At 39.8% G+C, this 18,437-nt stretch overlaps 1 protein-coding gene across 1 annotated transcript in view; it reads right to left on the reverse strand.

Annotated features, from left to right (window-relative positions):
• The window catches only part of LOC128746234 (transcription factor Sox-8), a 48,746-nt gene extending 37,260 nt beyond the window's left edge, over positions 1-11,486 (reverse strand). The window contains exon 1 of the mRNA XM_053843282.1: positions 11,080-11,486. Coding sequence (XP_053699257.1) covers positions 11,080-11,486 — 407 coding nt within the window. The remainder of the gene's footprint in view (positions 1-11,079) is intronic.
• Positions 11,487-18,437: the final 6,951 nt, after the last annotated feature.

Below are 18,437 nucleotides of genomic sequence, written 5' to 3' on the forward strand. Positions count from 1 at the left end.
CCAAGCGATTTTTATTTTAAGACCGCCATTGGAAAGCTAGGTAAAATGCTACAAGAAACATTCGCAAAGTTAGGTGTGCATTGGCATTAACTAAATGAAACTACAATTATCTGTAGGAAGGTTTAGAATTTTCATATAATAGGACACCGCCTCTAGTTTCTGATAATACATGTTAATACAATACAGTTGGCGCTAGTGTTTCATCATGCGCCATGCGTGAGAGTATACTTGAAACTATCAATGTTTCTCTGTTGAATACAACAGATACCATTGCTTTGTAACGCATATTGTACATTACGGAAACAGCCCATTTTAGCGCGACAATAAATTTACTCAACGCAGCATCATTACTCTCTTATACATCTCAGTTCCTTTTGTGTTTATCGCTAATCGCAATATAACGAATAAATCTGAACCAATAAATAGTTGGTAAACATTGTTTTTATTTATTGCGTTCATGTTGCGAAATTTAATTTTTTTTCGAATTGAAATGTCGCAAACATATTCAGCTCCTTGCTCTCGGTGTCAAATCAGTTTTCCGGGTGAATGGTAGTAAGATGCTATGGAGAGGTATATGAAGTTTGTTTTTTTTTTATCAAAAATAGGCAGAAGCCATGAAAATTAAGTATAACAGAGTAACTGTACCATAAATAAAATGTGATTAGTGATTGTCGTAAAAGCAACGGTATGTATGGTGTCCTATTATTGTGACATTTTCTAAGTTTGCTATGACACGAACAATAAACGACACGGTTTTGTAAAGAGAAAGGCTTTTGAATGAAGTGAGTAAAATTGGCGGTCATTTTGGGTTTGGCCGTCAGGTTAGATTTTATCATGAATGTTTCCGGTAACATTTTTTTCTCAGTTTGGTCTTAAGTTTCAGTTGGTGGTTTTAAAATTAAATTGGTTTAAGGGGATTATGGCGAAAATGGGGATTTTGTGATAAAATCGAACATAACGGACAAATTTAAGATGGTCGCTAATTTTTTTTCCTTCATTTGAAAGCCCTATTCTTTCTCTTTACAAAACCGTGTCGATTGTAGTTTATTTCATAGCAGATTTTGGAAACAATAATTATATAAATTTCTTTTATTAGAATTTTTTTTGATTATAGTAACTTTAACCAGCTTGGGTCATTCGTGACTTCTTCGGGGTTGGGATTTGAACCCGGGTCCTCGGCGTGAGAGCGTAAATGCTTACCACTACGCCGGGACTGAACCCGCTTTTTATTAGAATTAGAATTAGAATTAACATATAGGGCCATTCAGCACTATAAATGAAAATTGTGAATCTTTCATTTCATTTAGTTAATGCCAATACACACCTAATTTTATGAATGTTTCTTTTTTTTCTCAGCTTTCTAATGGTGGTCTTAAAATATAAATCGGTTGGGCGACTCATGGCGAAAATGGCGATTTTTTGATGAAATCCAATATGGTGACCAAACCGAAGATGGTCACCAAAAATTTTTTTTACTCAATTTGAAAGCCCTGTTCTTCTTCTTTACAAAACCGTGCTATTTGAGAGTCGTTTAATTGCAACTTTAGGAAATATCACACGATATATAACGCAAGGTTTGCTAAACATTCAACTTTTTTAAACTGTTGAACCCCTTGGCGAGCGAGGGATTCACTGTTTGGGGGTATTAAAAGTGTAATTCTTATTTTTAACCTTTTTCAACCAATCAAGTACAAAAGCTCCGATATTTGCAAATCTCGTGTCAGTAGCAGCCACGCTTCAACGTGAATTACTCTATATAAAAGAGTAAAAAATTTAAATCAATAGTGTAGCTTGAAAAGCAATTAACATTGTATCAAAGCATAAATTAAAAACTTACAAAAGTGATCATTACTCTTCAAATAATGTATTTATTATGAAACAGCATAAATCCAAGAATCATCTACTTGTTAAGAAACTCTATGTAATGAAAATGTTTGTACAGTGTTTTTTATTTGCAATTGTTTATTTACTGAAACACCATCTTGGCAAATGGCATTTCCGGTATTGTTCATTACGCCTCACCACAATTTGTTCAGTTTTACTAAAAGCAGTCTAATTTTACCTTCCAAATTAATTTCAGTACAAGCTCAAAAATTACAAAAAAATCCGCCTCGCGGGAAAAAGCATATTGCCCACAGTATTTCTGCCACCGTTCCAAAATCCATCCGTTCAACGATTAATCTACATCTGGGTGTCCGCTTCTAGAGGCCTATTCGGCACTTTTCGGTTGCCGTTTCATCTGCTTAGCCCTTCGCACCACGACGCACTTGAATGATTTGTAATAAATATTTTGATTTCTTTCGCTCCGCGCTGCATAATCGTCATCCACATCCACTGACTGTCCCGAAAGCTGCGGACCGCGATGACGATGATCATAGCAAGATTGCCGTCGGTCGCTCGATCGGTCAAACATAGTAGAGCCGCGGCGATCGAAAACCCGTACCGCGGCCGCCGCCGTCGCCGCCGTGAGGTCTTGATCCTCTATCGCGCTTTGGCGGCAATTCGGTCTCTTGATGCTGGATGACGTGAGTTCTTCTGGTCAAGTATATCGCGCACTCGTACGCCAAAGCAGTAAAGCAGTCGGATTCGCGGTGGCGGAAAGCGGCGTCCTCGTCTTCGTCGTCGTCGGCAGCAGCAGCGGCACTACACTGCGGGCGACGATGGCGGCAACGGCGGCCACTCGATTTTAAAGGGATACCCAGCTAGCTACGTGGACACGACGATAACGCGGATGGTGGACGATCCAACCGCGAAGAGTACCGCGGGGTCATAGCTTCGTAAGCGAATGTTTACACATGTTATTGTCGGTGTTCATCCCGCGGACAGGCCGGTGCTGTTATTGTTGTTTTTGTTGTTGATGATCAACTTGAGCTCGTTGTTAGCCTATTGCTCCAGATATTTGTTGTTTGACACTTGAGTTTTATGCCCCGGGAAGAATTTGGATTCAAGCGGGCATCGACAAAAGGCCGAGAGGTTAGATGATTAAGCGCGCGAAAGCTGCGCGGTTAAGTGTGAGGGTCACATTTTGGGCGACGGTAAATGAATTTCGTACAGATTGCGAAGAGCGCTTCAATAGAATTAATAATTAGTAGATTGATGAAGCACGTTACAGTTTAATTTTTTTGACGGATGGCGAGTGATTTTTTCGCCATGAATGTACAAAGTATAAACTTCGACATTACTCATAGCAGACGCAGCACTAGCAGTTGCCTGTCAAGGCATCGAAATAGGTCGCTTGGTCTGCAAAAGCACCAAAAAAGTGTTGTTCAATTAAAACAAATTAGCGTCGAAATGAACGGTACAACAACGGTCAATTTACACCGCATAATAATGGGACCCAGCGACCCGAACCAGCCGAAACGTTGACACGCTGCTGTCCGAACAGATGGGAATTTAATGCCACGTTCAATCGGCTGGAACTCGCCCGCCCGCTCAAACGGGATGGGTCGTAAACTAAATTGGGAAAAATCGTCGCCCGCTTGAACACGCGTGGAACCAGCGCAGCGGAGGAATGAGAAAGATGCTTTTCGAAGAGCCATAAATGCTGAATTTTCTCGAGTGATGCTAAACAGAAGGTAAACGTAATTTTCGAGCCTCTGTTTCAGGTTGCGTTTGATTTGTTTTGTGTTTTGTCCTGCCAGTTCCCACAATATTTTCATTTCCACAATATTTGACATAGTTGGGGAACAAGGTCATCTGCATTGGAATGCATGTAAATAGAAGCCTTAATAAAAAAAAGTGCATTTTTTTTGTGAAAGGCGATATTTTTGGTGAACTGAGATTTTGAAAGTTACTGTCGACTTTTGATAACCATGTGGTAGTTACCCTAGCAGCACAGTTTTTATAGAGTATGTGGATGAAATTACTAATACAAGTCATAAATAAGTTATTTAAACTAAATGTGGTAGAAGCGCGTTACTTGAGTAGTTAATAATTGGACAAACTACTATATTAATGAAATTAATAAATAACAATATAATTCAAAAAGGTTTTGTGCCCGAAAAGTTTTTCGATTTGATAGGTAATGGTATCCCTACCGTGGGAGTGGGCTGCAAGACTAATTCAGTGCTGTTCGCCATTCTTTTGTCATAATTTCATAAAATTTTGGAACCCTTCATTCTATACTGAAGGATAACAGGCAGTACGACAGATCGACCCGTAAACCGTAATGCTAGACAATTTCAGTCGGCCTTGCTTGGCCCGTTTGACCGAAATGAGCTCTCGGTTAATTTATGAACGATTTTACAGCAGTTCGATTAAAAAGGAGTGCTAATCGACCGAAGCCAGGTCAATCTATGAACTTGCTGTTAGTTTGCGTTTTATTTTAGTTTTCGCTAATTCTTGGAATTCAGTAGCAGGATTTATTAGAGTTTACAGGCTGAGTAGTAATAACTGTAAGTAAACTAAATGGTCACAAAAATAAGACGGTTCATTAATTTTAATTTTGACTGTATTTCGTGTATAGAATATCCATAAAATTTGTCTTAAATTAGTCCAATTCAAATCTTTCTCCCTTTGCTTTAATTATTAATCGCAATCGTTGTTGAAAAGGTTTACAGCTGGCACGCTCGATCTTTTGAAGCATTTCATCCTAAATCTTCTGCAAACGTTGTTTGAAAGTATCCACAGTCAAACCTTTTGTGCTGTCTAGTTTGCCTAGCATTTAACCACATGTATAGAGGATTCAAATGAGGCGAAGAGGCAGGTCACGAAGAAATAAAATCGGGGAAATTGTCTTCTCAGCAAACTTGTATAGCTCTCGTCCGTTGAGACGGTGCAGAATCTTGTTGGGAGCAGCATGGTGCATTCTTCAACCATTATCGATGTAATCTTTAGTGTTGATTTTAACCCCAGGTTCAATGAAGGGCAATGAAGCCTTAAAAATTTCGGACGCTGCAAACATTCTGGAACCTTTGAACAACCAGTTAGCCCCGTGGAATATCAGAAAGATATACAGCATATATCCGATCATTTTGTTGGTTGAGACGATCGTGTAGCAGGAACATTTTTTCTTCCGAAAGTAGCATGGTGCCGCTTGAGCAGCCTTCTGCTCAGCCTTCTGATTTTCAATTAAACCCTGCACCCGTTGTTTTTTTGTATGGAATCAATAGAAGATCATCTATCAAAATATTCTTTATGGTTGACTACGAAATTCCCAGTTCCTTGGCCATCTTATGTCCAGACTGATCTGGTTCCCGTTGAATACGCTCGCTTGCTCGTTTGATGGCTTTCGGTATCCTTATTTGAAATATACGGTCTAAAATTTTCAACAACAGACCTATGACAAGTTCCTTATTTTGCGTCCGTGATTACCACGCCCCCTGAATGATTGAAAATTAAAAACAAACTTGCAACATTTGAATACACTCTAAACGAAAAATATGCAGACACATCTGTGATTAACCCATGTTTAACTAACCAAACACGTTCAAAAAACACTGACAGTTATTACTACTCACTAGAGCGTCCCAAAATAGCACTATGTCAGAAAACCCGGGGGCTCACCCTTCAAATGATAGCTTAGGGTGTCACAACAATACTTTTATATGGTTTTCTAAATTCTGAACAGACATCTATATTTTCCAGATCGTAGGATTCGGGCTCTACTAGTTCATATCATACGAATCATATTACAACCGAATACTACAGCTCTTTTCCAACACAGATACCAAATTTATCTAGGTTTCATCGTCTCGCCGTAAATAATTTACGATCTGATGGAAAAAGGAACTTTTGTCGTTTTTTCAGACATTTCCTCTAACACATACACCAAATTCGTCTAGGTTTAAACGTGCTCGTAGAAATTTTGTTGAGACGAGCAGACTCTGTCGTTCTTTCTAGAGTACTTCCCAAGTTAAGACATCAAATTGGTCTAGGTTTAATCGCGATATTAAACATTGGACGATGAGGCTTTGCCACTTTTTCGAGCACACCTCGCATGTAAAAACATCAAGTTGGTATAGGTCTAATCGTTGTATAAAATCTTCGACCTGTTGGGATGGGTAGTCTCTCACCGCTATTTTAAACAGATTGGTATTTCGAACGAAACTTCCGCCTGCAAAATCAAATGGGCAAAACATCCCGTTCGAAACAAGTCGAACGAAATAAAGATTCGTTCGAAATACAGAATTGGGGTGTCCGTCATAACAGATGGTGTAAACAGATGGTATATTGTGTCACATCCTGTCCTACACTCAAAATATTCTGTACATAACTAATAGTAAATTTCCATATGAAATTCCATATGATTATCATGTGCCGCATATAAACACAATTCTCCCAGAAATACACATAAAAATTATACGCATATGAATAGTATATGCAAATTTTTCGCGTGCACATAAATGATAACTGTTTGGCACATGAAGATCATTTACTGGGCACATTGCAAAAATCTATATGTGGGACACATAGAAACTATACGAAAAGTTTTCTCAGTGTAGGGTGTAATGAGTTTATCAAAAAGTAGACGCGGACTTAGCTAGGGAAACAAAGAGCTTGGGAAACAAAAAGCTTGGGAAACAAAAAGCTTCCCTGCGACGTAGTTTTCAAACCTTTTTTCGTTACTTGCCCAAGCAACGAGTAAACCTTTGCTAGCTATACGTAATTAAGAATCACTTGATTGATAAATTCTGTAAAACTGTTTTATTTTATGAAAATCTAAACCAGTGCAATTGCACTGAGAAAACTTTTCGTATAGTTTCTATGTAGGGTAGATGCTCCAGTAATGGAGGGATTATGTCGGGGGATAGTGTTTAAAGACAATTTGAACGCTCAATTTATCAGTTTCCAATTGAACTACATGATAATATGGTGCACCATAATGTTGGCTTTAAATACATACCAAACTTATACCATTCTGCTGGTTTATATATCTAAAATATTGCTTTTCCTGACATTAGTCTGTGCTCCCAAAGTAGGGGTAATGTTCCTATAATAGTGGAAAATTTGCCTATAATAGTGGAATTTTGTTTACCGCCCTTAGTAACGCTTGTGGTGAGCATAGCAGCAGGTGGATAACAGCGTAGGCTTGTTAAAATGTTATGGATTGTTACGAATTTCTTATTGTCAATTTCAAGGAAAATTGCACCATCCAAAGTGCGATATCGCTCATAAAAGTGCTATTTTGCATTAAATCGTTTCGATATCTTCGGCGCACTTTTTCGTTATCTTCCAAGCAATAAGTGCGCCGAAGAGACCGAAACGATTTAAGTTAAAATAGCACTTTTATGAGCGATTGCGCACTTATTGATTGGACAATTTTTCTTGGAATTGACAATAAGCAATTGCACTTTATTGGTCTGCTCAAAAGGAATTTGTAATTTTTGCACCAACATCTTTAATTTTAACTGTGTATCTTAGATAAAACTGTTAGCAAATATATATTTAACAATAGAAAATTGAAATTATCTCGAAATCCGCCATAATTATGATATATTTCGCATTTCCACCCCTACTGGTACTATCACAACTACTGGAGCATCTACCCTATCTCACACATAAATTTTTGCAATTTGCCCGATAAATGAAGTTTACGTGCCAAACAGTTATTTTTTATGTTTACGTGAAATTTGCACATTCTATTCATATGCGTATAATTTTCATGTGTACCTACTTCTGGACGGATGTTGTTCATAAGTGACACATGAAAATCATAGGGAATTTCGTATGGAAAATTGCCATTAAATATGTGCAGAATATTTTGAGTGTGGGATATTTTGCAAAAAGGGCCTTTATCTCAATATCTCCAAACATTGCTGAGCTACATTTAATCTGTTGATGTCGAAAGGAAGATATTTTTATAGGGATTCCTTTGCTGTTTGTTCACTGCTTGCATCTGTTTCTAGCAATTTTGGGCAAATGAAGGGCATTTTTTCCTACTTTTGCCGGAGTACAAGATGTATCTATATATATAAAAATTGAAATGCTGTTCATGTGTCCGGTATAGACTCGCTTACGTTTGATGTGAGGAATGTTGTTAGCATGGTTTAAGACCCCTCCCCCTCTAGAAGGGGGGCTCCCATACAAATGGAACACAAATTTCTTCATAACTTGGGAAGTAATCAAGCAAATGGAACCAAATTTGGCATGTGAAGGTTTTCGGAGCAGATTTTCTATGGTAAATTAAGACCTCTCCTTCCTTTAAGAGGGGGGGGGCTTCCATACAAATAAAACAAAAATTTCCTCATAACTTGACTATTAATCAAGCAAATGGAACCAAATTTGGCATGTGGGGGTTTCAAGAGACAGGATTTTTTTCGTTGGTTGTTTGAGACCCCTCCACCTCTAGAAGGGGGGCTCCCATACAAATGAAACACAAATTTCTCTATAACTCGGGAACTAATCAAGCGAATAGAACCAAATTTGGCATGTGAAGGTTTTTGGAGGTAGAATTTTTTTTTCTATGGTAGATTGAGAAAAAACTCCTTCTTCTAAGTGGGGGGCTCCTATACAAATAAAACACAAATTTCCCTATAACTCGACTATTAATCAAGCAAATGAATTTGGGGGTTACTGGAGACAAAATTTTTTTCTATGGCGTATTGAGATTCCTCTCCCTTCTGGAAGGGGGGAGGGCTCTCATACAAATTAAACAGAATTTTTTGCAATATTCAAAAAGTAATCGAACTCACGAGTGCTGCCGTCCATACTAAAATATAAGATAAATTTGGAACAAAATTGTTAAGAATAAATCGGTGAAGCCTAGATAATGGGTCAAATTAAATAAAAGTAAGATAATATAATACTTATTTTAAAAACAAAATTAAAGAGAAAATACATTGTTGAAATGAAAATATGAAGAAAATAATGTTGAGATTACACTAAGTTTATGGTTTCTGACCAGTTTTTAACTGATTTCAATCGAACTGCACTAATATTTTATTACGATTTTGCCAACATTACCATTTTAAGGGTTGGTAATAGAACCCAAATCGTTACGTTGAACTTGCTGCTCGAGTCACAAATGCTGATGCGTTGGATTAGAAATTTGCGACATGATTTAGGATCTTAGGTTGTCAAAAAGAAAGCTCTTGGTTGCAAGATTACGATCAGTCAAATCTGCAGGATAATGCATGTACCCTTTTTTTAGAATGGCGTTGCAACGCGCGCCGGGATCTCTTGTTGATCAATAACTCTGGAACCCGCTGGGATGAATATGATTTCTTTTTCGTCACAAAAAAGCTATCATCATTTGGATTCCATTGTCAGGACATTTGATCGCAGCAAAGTTAGCAATTTTACTCTAATTTTCTTAGTTAACAAAGCAAAAATAGGATAGCATAATCATTATTTAGCTAAAACTATAGTTAGCAAAATTAAACAAGAAACAAACAGGTGCTATGAAGAGAAACCAAACTATCGGAATGCATATAAAAATATTTTTCTTTGTTTGATAAAAAAAACTCTATTCTATCCTAGAATCGAGAGATATTAACTTTTACATCGATAAATTTAGGGTAAAATTCTGTTTATTTGACCGAAATATCAAGAAGCAACCATTTGCCGTAATCAAATGCCTTGTCATCTGATTCCTAATGAAAATAGCTTATTTGTGGTGAAAAAAGTGCTGTTTCATCCCAGTAGAATCCGGAAATAAGAACGTTTATACCACTTCATATTGAGAAAATTACGGAAAATTATCTTCTTCTGGCAAAAACTGCTAGAAACAGATGCGTGCCGTGAACAAGCACCGCACCATTGGAATCCTTAAAAAAATATATTTCTTTTGGCATCAAAACATTGTAACTAGTTCAGTGGTGTTTTGATATTTAGAGATTTCTATAAAATTATTATCCCCTCTGTGCAGTGTTATTTGTAACTTTAAATAATTTTTTCACTTTTTTTCGGATGGTTTTCAAATTTCGGATTCAGTTAGGCTTCTTATGATACTATGTCTATATTAAGCATCTTAGTGATAAGGATTGGTACACCTTTGTGAACTTGGTAGCTCCCACACTTTTAGGACAGGAGTAGTCCAAAGACAAGATTGTTATAAACTAATCTCATGTTTTTAGTCTTGACCTTGAAATGCGGTCATACATATATATTAATATTTTGAAACGGTGGTTCTGAATTGACGAAGGGACGGTAGGGGAAAGAGCGGAAAGGTGAGGAGGGGGGGGGGGGGGTATCGATAGCTACGCTTAACAAGTAGTCGTTTCGACTCCTACCTTTTGTTCAATGCTGGAAGGTGCATGAGTCGAACCAAGCTATAATCTAAGATTATAACCGGATTCGAACCCACGACACCCGCCAGGGTCACCGATCGAGAAGTTTAAATCTAACTTGTTTTTACTGGCAGGACAACGACATTATGCAGGCCCTTACGACTTGCAAGGTACTACACGTGACATTGTTCGTCTGTCAACGTGTTAGCCGCGATTCTTAGCGCGGGTTTTCAGGGGAAGGCCCCGTTCCAAAAAAAAAATCGTCAATTGTAGAACCACCGTTTCAAAAAATACCGAGATTTTTATGTTGATCGATGAAAAATTAGGCACGCACACTAGAACAAATTTTGTTTCTCTGATAAATATTCAGTGACGAGAATCGTTGCAGAACCATAGAGTACAGTTCAAAGCCACGTTAAAACATTTCCTACCAGGAGGATTGCAGAAACTTGAATCAAACTAGAACACTCAGATTAAACTATTTCAAATGCTTTTAGAGTTAGTGGCCGATAATTCTTGATTAGTTCGTGGTTCTGCCTTATGACTATCATCATGTTTTTAATATTTTAGCTTTAAGACACGCCGGACCAAAAACGCTCGATCGTAAGATTGAAATTAATTAAAACCAAAACTATAAATCAATAATATGATGAAATATCTGATACGTTCTGATCTTCAAAGAAAAATCTTTTTGATCAAACATCCGTAACAAGTTAACAGCAAATTGTATCAACCGAATTGTTTATGTTTTTCAAGCCCATGATAGTTGTTCCATCTAATATCAACTTTATAGTATATCAAAATAATTATGCTATCAAATAGAATCATGCGAATCATAAGCCCCGTCCGAAACTCATTAGCCTACCGCTGTTTCGGCGAACGATCATGCTACCTCTCTCGCGCAACTTACTTGACAACGTTTGTGGGCGGAGTCCACTTGTATTCCTCGAACACCTTCATGACGGCCTTCGTGAGCTTCTCCTTATCATTGGCGCCGAGCTTGTTGTCTTCGATCGACGCCGTCGTGTAAACAGCCACCTGAATCGCCGAACCACCACCGCTGCCACTGCAAATGATCGACGGTCCTGTTCCATTGGACAGTTTTGCACTGTTCACGATGTTGTTGTTATTATTATTGTTGTTGTTGCCATTACAGCCGCCATTGTTATTGTTTTTAATTAACGCAACGTTGTTATTATTAGCCACACTACCACCACCTCCACCGCTAGACATCTTGACGAGGTGATCTTTTCTTCCCAATACCGCCTTCATGTCATCCAAGGTCAGTGAATCCTGATGCATGCTACTACTGCTCATAGTCACTACAGCTACAGCTGACTGAGAGACACACAGCTAGAACACTGGGCCCTATTGTAGTTTTTCACTGTCGCACACAAATCACACCCTAGGCTAGAGGATCTGCAACGTCACTACCGTGCGCCACGGAACATGAGATCGCAAATGTAGAGCCGAGCACAATCGTTAAGCCCCTCAGCGTTCCGGTGGGGGACTTCACTTCTCACAGTTGTAAGCTTATCTGGGAAACGCGAAACGCAACACACACGACACGGATCAAGTCTCGATCGAAACTGAACCATCTGAAGCTGCGTGATGGGCTCGGAAAAGGAAAACCCAAGTTGGGTCTTGATGGGTGAAAGAGACAGAGACAGAGCGGATGAGTGAGAACACGGGGAAAGCGCGTGCTAGTGTGAGAGCACACGGACGGGCGAGCGAGCGAGTAGCGAGCGAATGGTATGTAAATTTTTGATCGCAGCCAGCGCTAAGACATTCGAGTGCTCTTGTCATATTCGTACGTTTTAGATGGATTCGAAGATTCGAGCACGGTTTTAAAATTTTCAAAGTTTTAATCATCAATTGTTATCTCGGACTCAAGAACTCGGAAACCATCACTATCCTTCATGAAGGCCCAAAAACAATATTTCCGTCGAAAAGTAACTCTATTATACCTAAGCAAAACATGTGCCCATAAAGTCGCTATCGCTTGCGCACAGGCCGCGGTGCGTCCTCCGTCCTCCTCTGAGCCGCACGTGCAACAGTCGGTTGGCGATACAGCTCAAATAGAGCCGCGCTTCGGTTCGTCAACCAACCGCCGTGCCGTTATTTCGTTTCGATTGATGGAGAGCATAGCGACTCGAAATAAGCGGCTTCAATGGACGGCAGGACTGGCTGTAAGCCGCAGCGCATGGGGGTTCGCATGGAGTGGGGAGGATAACACACTGGCTGAACAAGGACGGATTGAGTTACCACGCAAATGGATCGAGAGCTTAGGGCGAGCGCGAAGTTAGTGAGAATATGATGGAGGTTTTATTGATTCGGTCGGATCTTTGGCATGATATGTATCTGGACTATGTCATGTCTTTGACAGTCGGGGAACTTGGTTGCAGTTGGGGAGATTATGTAGTAAATCCTTTCTTGTTTATGTTGATTTTTGGGGTATCGCAAGATAAGAGCGGTAAAAACATTGATAAGTGTAGGATAATCTATGACGTTAAGTGAAATACATGCTTCTTATGAAACTAAGGTTTTTAAACGGAACTCATGGCAAATTATGAATTAATTGATCATCGTCGTCAAATAGTAATCTTTCAAGGAGAGATTAGTTATCATAGCTGGAAACAAATTCCACTGATAATGTCGTCCTGGTTGGGCCACCTTTTGGCATTTGCCCATAACTTCCGTTTTAAAAAGAAGTTCAGAAATCTAAATACATCTAGCGTTGGGTCTAAGAATAAGGTATAGTTCTGGAAAATCTCGAACTGATTGCTTGAAAAATAATAAAGTTATAGGCATTTACGTAAAGACAAAACATGTTGTCAAAGTCGGGCCATGTTATACAGGTTGAGCTGCCGCTGAAAATCCGAGAAATACATATTTAAATTCTATATAGAGACATGAAAAGTATTTCCGTGAATGACGGCCCACATGAGTACAAATACATATCTTATTTTAAACTTTATTTTTGGGAAATTTAGGTGATTTTGTAAAATCAATATTACTACCTTTTCACCTTTTCCGGAGTGTACTACTACAATGAAAAATCAACAGCAATCCAGCTTCTGCGCTTAAAATTATGGTGGCCCAACGATGACTACACAAGTGACCCGACCCGACAGTAAGCGCTTTTGTAGCATTTAGCCCTACCCTACCCAAACATCTTACTGGACGAGACACTCTGAATTATTTATCTCGATAATTGCGTTTTATGAATCATTCAGGAACAAATGTTCACTGCGCCTTACTTACTTAGTTAGGTGGCTTGCCGTCCTAAGACAAAGCCTGTTGAACAAAGTTTCTCCATGTAACTCGGTTGAGGGCTACCGCCCTCCAATTCCTCGGACACCGAGTACTCTCCGCCAGATCTCGCTCCACCTGGTCTAACCATCTTGCTCGCTGCGCTCCTAGTCGTCTTGTTCCTACCCGATTTGAGGGGAACACCATCTTTGCAGAATAGTTGTCCGGCATTCTTGCAACATGTTGATATCCGCTCGGTTCATAACACTTTGTAGCGCTATGTTGAACAGCAGGCATGAAATTGTGGATTGACAATCCACCCGAAATCCGAACACAACATAGTGTGCCACTCATCATAGATTTAATCAGTTTGATGAGCTTCCTGGGGAAGCTGTTCTTGTTCATGATTTTCTATAGCTCTTTCCTCTCGATGATATCATATGCGGCTTTGAAGTCAACGAACAAATGATGCGTGGGAACTCTGTATTCACGGCCTTTTTGGAGGATTTGCTGCAGTGTAAATATTTGATTCGTTGTAGACCGACCTTCGACGAAGCCGGCTTGATAAGTTTTCACAAATCTGTTCGCAATTGGTGATAGTCAGTGGAAAATGATTTGGGACAGCACCTTATAGGCGGCATAGAGAACGGTGATCGCTCGATAGTTCTCACAGTCCAACTTGTCGCCCTTTTTAAAGATCGGGCAGATAACCTCATCTTTCCACTCCTTCGGTAGCTGTTCCGTATCCCAAACTCTAGCAATTAGTCGGTGCATACAATCGGCCAGCTTTTCTGGTCCCATTTCAAAAAGGTTCGCTCCGATACCATCTTTCCCAGCTGACTTTAGCTGCATGATGCCCTCCTTAACTTCGCCTATCGTTGGGGCTGGCACCTTTTCCCCGTTTGTTGCACCGTCGAAATCGCTTTCCCCGCCACCATGGTTCTCCGCCTGGGCGCCATTCAGGTGTTCGCCGAAGTGCTGCTTCCACCTATCGGCAACCTCACGATCGTTCATTAGAATACTGCCAGTCTTATCCCGACACATTTCGGCTCGCTGCACGAAGCCTTTGCGGGGTCCGTTCAGTTTCTGGTAGAACTTTCACGTTTCCTGAGAACGATGCAGTCGCTCAAATTCTGTATATTCCTGCTCTTCCAGGTAGCGCTTTTTCTCCTGAAATATTTGATTTCGCTGCATCTTCTTCTGTTTGTGTCTTTCCACGTTTTAACGAGTGGCACTGCGCATTTTGACCGTCCGCGCAGCGTTCTCCTCATCTATCACCCTCCTATATTCATCTTCAAATCAATCGTTCCGCTGATTCCGGGCCATATGCACGATGGAGTTCTCCGCTACACTGCTGATGGCGGTTTTAATAGTGTTTCAACAGTCCTCGAGAGGGGCTTCGTCCAATTCGTCCTCTTGCGGCAGCGCAGCTTCGAGTGAATGCTCGTAGTTTGCGGCGACGTCTGGCTGTTTCAGCCGCGCGGAGAGTCTTGGGCGCATCCTGACCATCACCAGGTAGTGGTCCGAGTCAACGTTAGCGTTTCGATAGGATCTGATAAAGTCTGAGAAATGCCGACTGTCGATCATGTGATTCTGTCTGATTTGGTAACCTCCAGGTGTACTTGTGATGGATTCTGTGCTGGAAAAAGGTACTACGTACGGCCATGTTCTTGGAGGCGGCAAAGTCGATAAGTCTTAGACTTATTTCATTGGTCCGCTGGTGTGCGCTGAACCTTCCAATCACCGGTTTGTATTCCTCCTCCTGGCCAGCATGAGCATTGAAATCCCCGATGACGATCTTGATATCATGTTTTGGGCAGTGGTCGTATTCACTCTCCAACTGTCCGTAGAATTCATCCTTGTCATCGGTACTTCTGAGATGAGGGCTGTATCCAGCTCGTGGGTGTTGCCGCTGCTCTGGTAGATGGTATGTCCATCTCTGAACGTACGTACTGTTGAGCTCTGCACACCACACCTTCTGCAGCGCTACGACGTCGAACTTGCAGCTCTTCAATATGTAGGAGAGCACTCCCTTGGAAATCGAGAGATCGGCAGTTCCACGTCCCGAGTTTCCAATTCATAGTCCTTTTTCGTCTCTTGGGTCTATTCCGATTGTTCCAGTAAGAATTTCCTTGTTCTTCTTTCCGTGCTTTAGTATTTTTCGTGGTGACGGCTTGCAAAGCCTGCTACACCATCCCCCTGTTTCGTCGGAGGGCCAACGATGCTCGAAAGAGCTCTCCTTTTCTGTCGGTATTCGATCTTTGCTTTCACCGGGGTAGGTTACCCGATCTCTACCAAAGTTGCTCGTATTCCGGCTGGTACCACGAGGAGGTAGGAATAGGAGTTGCTGAGTAAAAGGCTATGAACCACTGAAGGGTCTATTTTATGCCTACACGTGTACAAGGCACCGATGCACAGTGGGACGGCTTCAAAAATAGTGAGTCATAAGTAATAGCATCGAAACCTTAAGACATAGCATAATAGTTACTTTAGAAAAGTTTCTCATTCATAAAGCACTTTCTAGTGGTAAAAAAATATTCGGACATTAGGGTGTCCCTAATCAGATACAAAAAATATTTTCTCTATTTTAAGTCAGAAATGATTGTTACATACAGAAAAGTTGTAGCTAAACTATTTTTGAGAAACTTTGTTGAATGCTGAAGATTTCTATCTCTTACATGAAAGAAGTTATAGAGCCATACTCTTAGGGACACCCTTCAAAACGGCTTTTACGATCTAGCTCTTTAATAACGCTTCGTATGCCTTTCAAATGTTCTAAGAAATTATTAATCACATAAATTGCACATTTTCGTCGAAGACAGTAGAGCTCTATCTTTTTCCCTTTAGCAGCTGTCACTAGTTTTTTAATTTTTACATGTAATCTTTAAGGGGGTGTAACTCGGGACAGAGCAGCTATGAGCAGCTAATCTCACTTATTTTTTGTGAATCAATTTATGTTGTATTCTATCATGTACAACTTAGGGCGGAACACTGTGGAATATCTGAGAAAAGTTACCATGAAGGCAACCGTTTTTAAAGCTGAAAACTATGGAAACCATAGTTTTGTTCCGTTTCCGCAAAGCAAAACAATCAATATATTGCAGTTAAATAGCATTTTATATAAATCGATGAATGTGTTGTAGTTTAGTTTTGTAAGTTTAGTATTTTTTTCTTTTTTCTATATTTTTATTTTCACCTTACTCATCTTCTTTATCTTTATTTATGGTATTGGTTGAAAAAACTGGTTTTTTTAGCAGTTTCACTGAACGTCATAGTTTTTTGCAGACTTTCTGTAATTAAGATATCAACGGATCGGAGCATACCGTAAGTCTGTTAAAAATGTCTTGATTTATGGCTTTTTTTTATTGAGAATGGTAAGCACATTAAAAAAACTACATATGTTAAATCCAACATTCATACCGTGCACACATTCTTGTTCTAGATTCCCTAAACCTTTTTATGTCCTTATTTCTAATAATCTTGAAATTTTTTCGACAATGTACTAATCGGACAACGGTAGCTTCTACGATTGCTGCCTCATGGATTAAAATGTGGTGTGCGCTGGCGGGTTACACATTTTGCCGTAGGTTATATATTTTGACGTACACTAGTTTTTCGCGAAAAAAAAAACAATTGACTAAAGCTTTGGCAGGTTTTGTATCTGGTCACCAGATTACCATTACAAAATTTGCTGATTTAATTCAGAAAACATGCGAAAGCGGTACAAAACTATGGTTTCCATAGTTTTCAGCTTTAAAAACGGTTGCCTCCATGGTAACTTTCCTCAGATGTTCCACAATGTTCCGCCCTAAGCTGTACATGGTGGGATACAGCATAAATTGATTCACAAAAGGTAAGTGAGATTAGCTGCTCATAGCTGCTCTCCCACGAGATACACCCTCTTAAAGATTACAAGTAAAAATTAAAAAACCAGTGATAGCTGCTAAAGGGAAAAAGATGGAGCTCTACTGCCTTCGACGAAAATGTGCAATTTGATATGATTAATAATTTCTTAGAACATTTGAAAAGCATACGAAGCGTAATTAAAGAGCTAGATCGAAAAAACTTTTTTTAAGGGTGTCCCCTAGAGTTTGGCACTATAACTTCTTTCATGTAGGAGATAGAAATCTTCAGTTTTCAACAAAGTTTCTCGAAAATAGTTTAGCTACAACTTTTCTGTAGGTAGCAATCATTTCTGATTTAAAATAGAGTTGACCAAACTCGTGCAGGAGACGCTTGACAGCTTGAGCGTTGGCAGGTCTTCTTTCCAGAGTCTTTAAATTAAGCAAGCGGCAACGTTCCTCATACGGCGGTAGGTCATAGGATCACGCCATGGAAGACTGCACAAAACATACCAAAGCAGAGCATTTTTTCTGTGCTGTTTAGATTCCGGCGATTCAAATTTGTTGATAAGGACTTCAGATCACAGATCCGAACTCCAAAATAGACCTTACAAGATCGAAAACAGTATGGGATACGGGTCATGGAAATCTTAGCGATTTTAAAAATAAATTCATGCTTATTGTCTCTGGCGATAATGTCGTTATAGTGTATACGGAAAGTTAGTGCACTATCCAGGACGACACTAATATTACGAGTCACGCCACATTGAAACTAAAAACTATAGGTTTATTTTTACGGTGAAAAGAGATGGTGAAGCACTTGGAGATGCTGACAGTAAGCATGTTACTCGAGCACCAATCTTCAAATTTATCCACTAGGCGTGTCAGTTCCATGCAATCGGAATCTATTTTGCTGATAGCTGATAGCAGCAGATAGTTCATTTATGAAAAGAGAATTAAGCAGTGATCCAAGCTTGTTCCCCTGTGGTACGCCAGAGATGTTATAGAACGAGTCGGAAAACTCGGACCCGAACTTCACACTCAGCCTACGGTGCGTTAGGTACGATTGTAGCGACTTGCAGAACGGTGCTGAAGTTCCCAGCATCTTAATTCTTGAAAGAAGGATACCGTGATCCACCCGATCAAACGCTGCTTTCAGGTCCGTGTAGCCTCA

Source organism: Sabethes cyaneus, chromosome 1 (assembly GCF_943734655.1).
Source record: "Sabethes cyaneus chromosome 1, idSabCyanKW18_F2, whole genome shotgun sequence".
Classification (NCBI taxonomy): Eukaryota; Metazoa; Arthropoda; class Insecta; order Diptera; family Culicidae; genus Sabethes; species Sabethes cyaneus.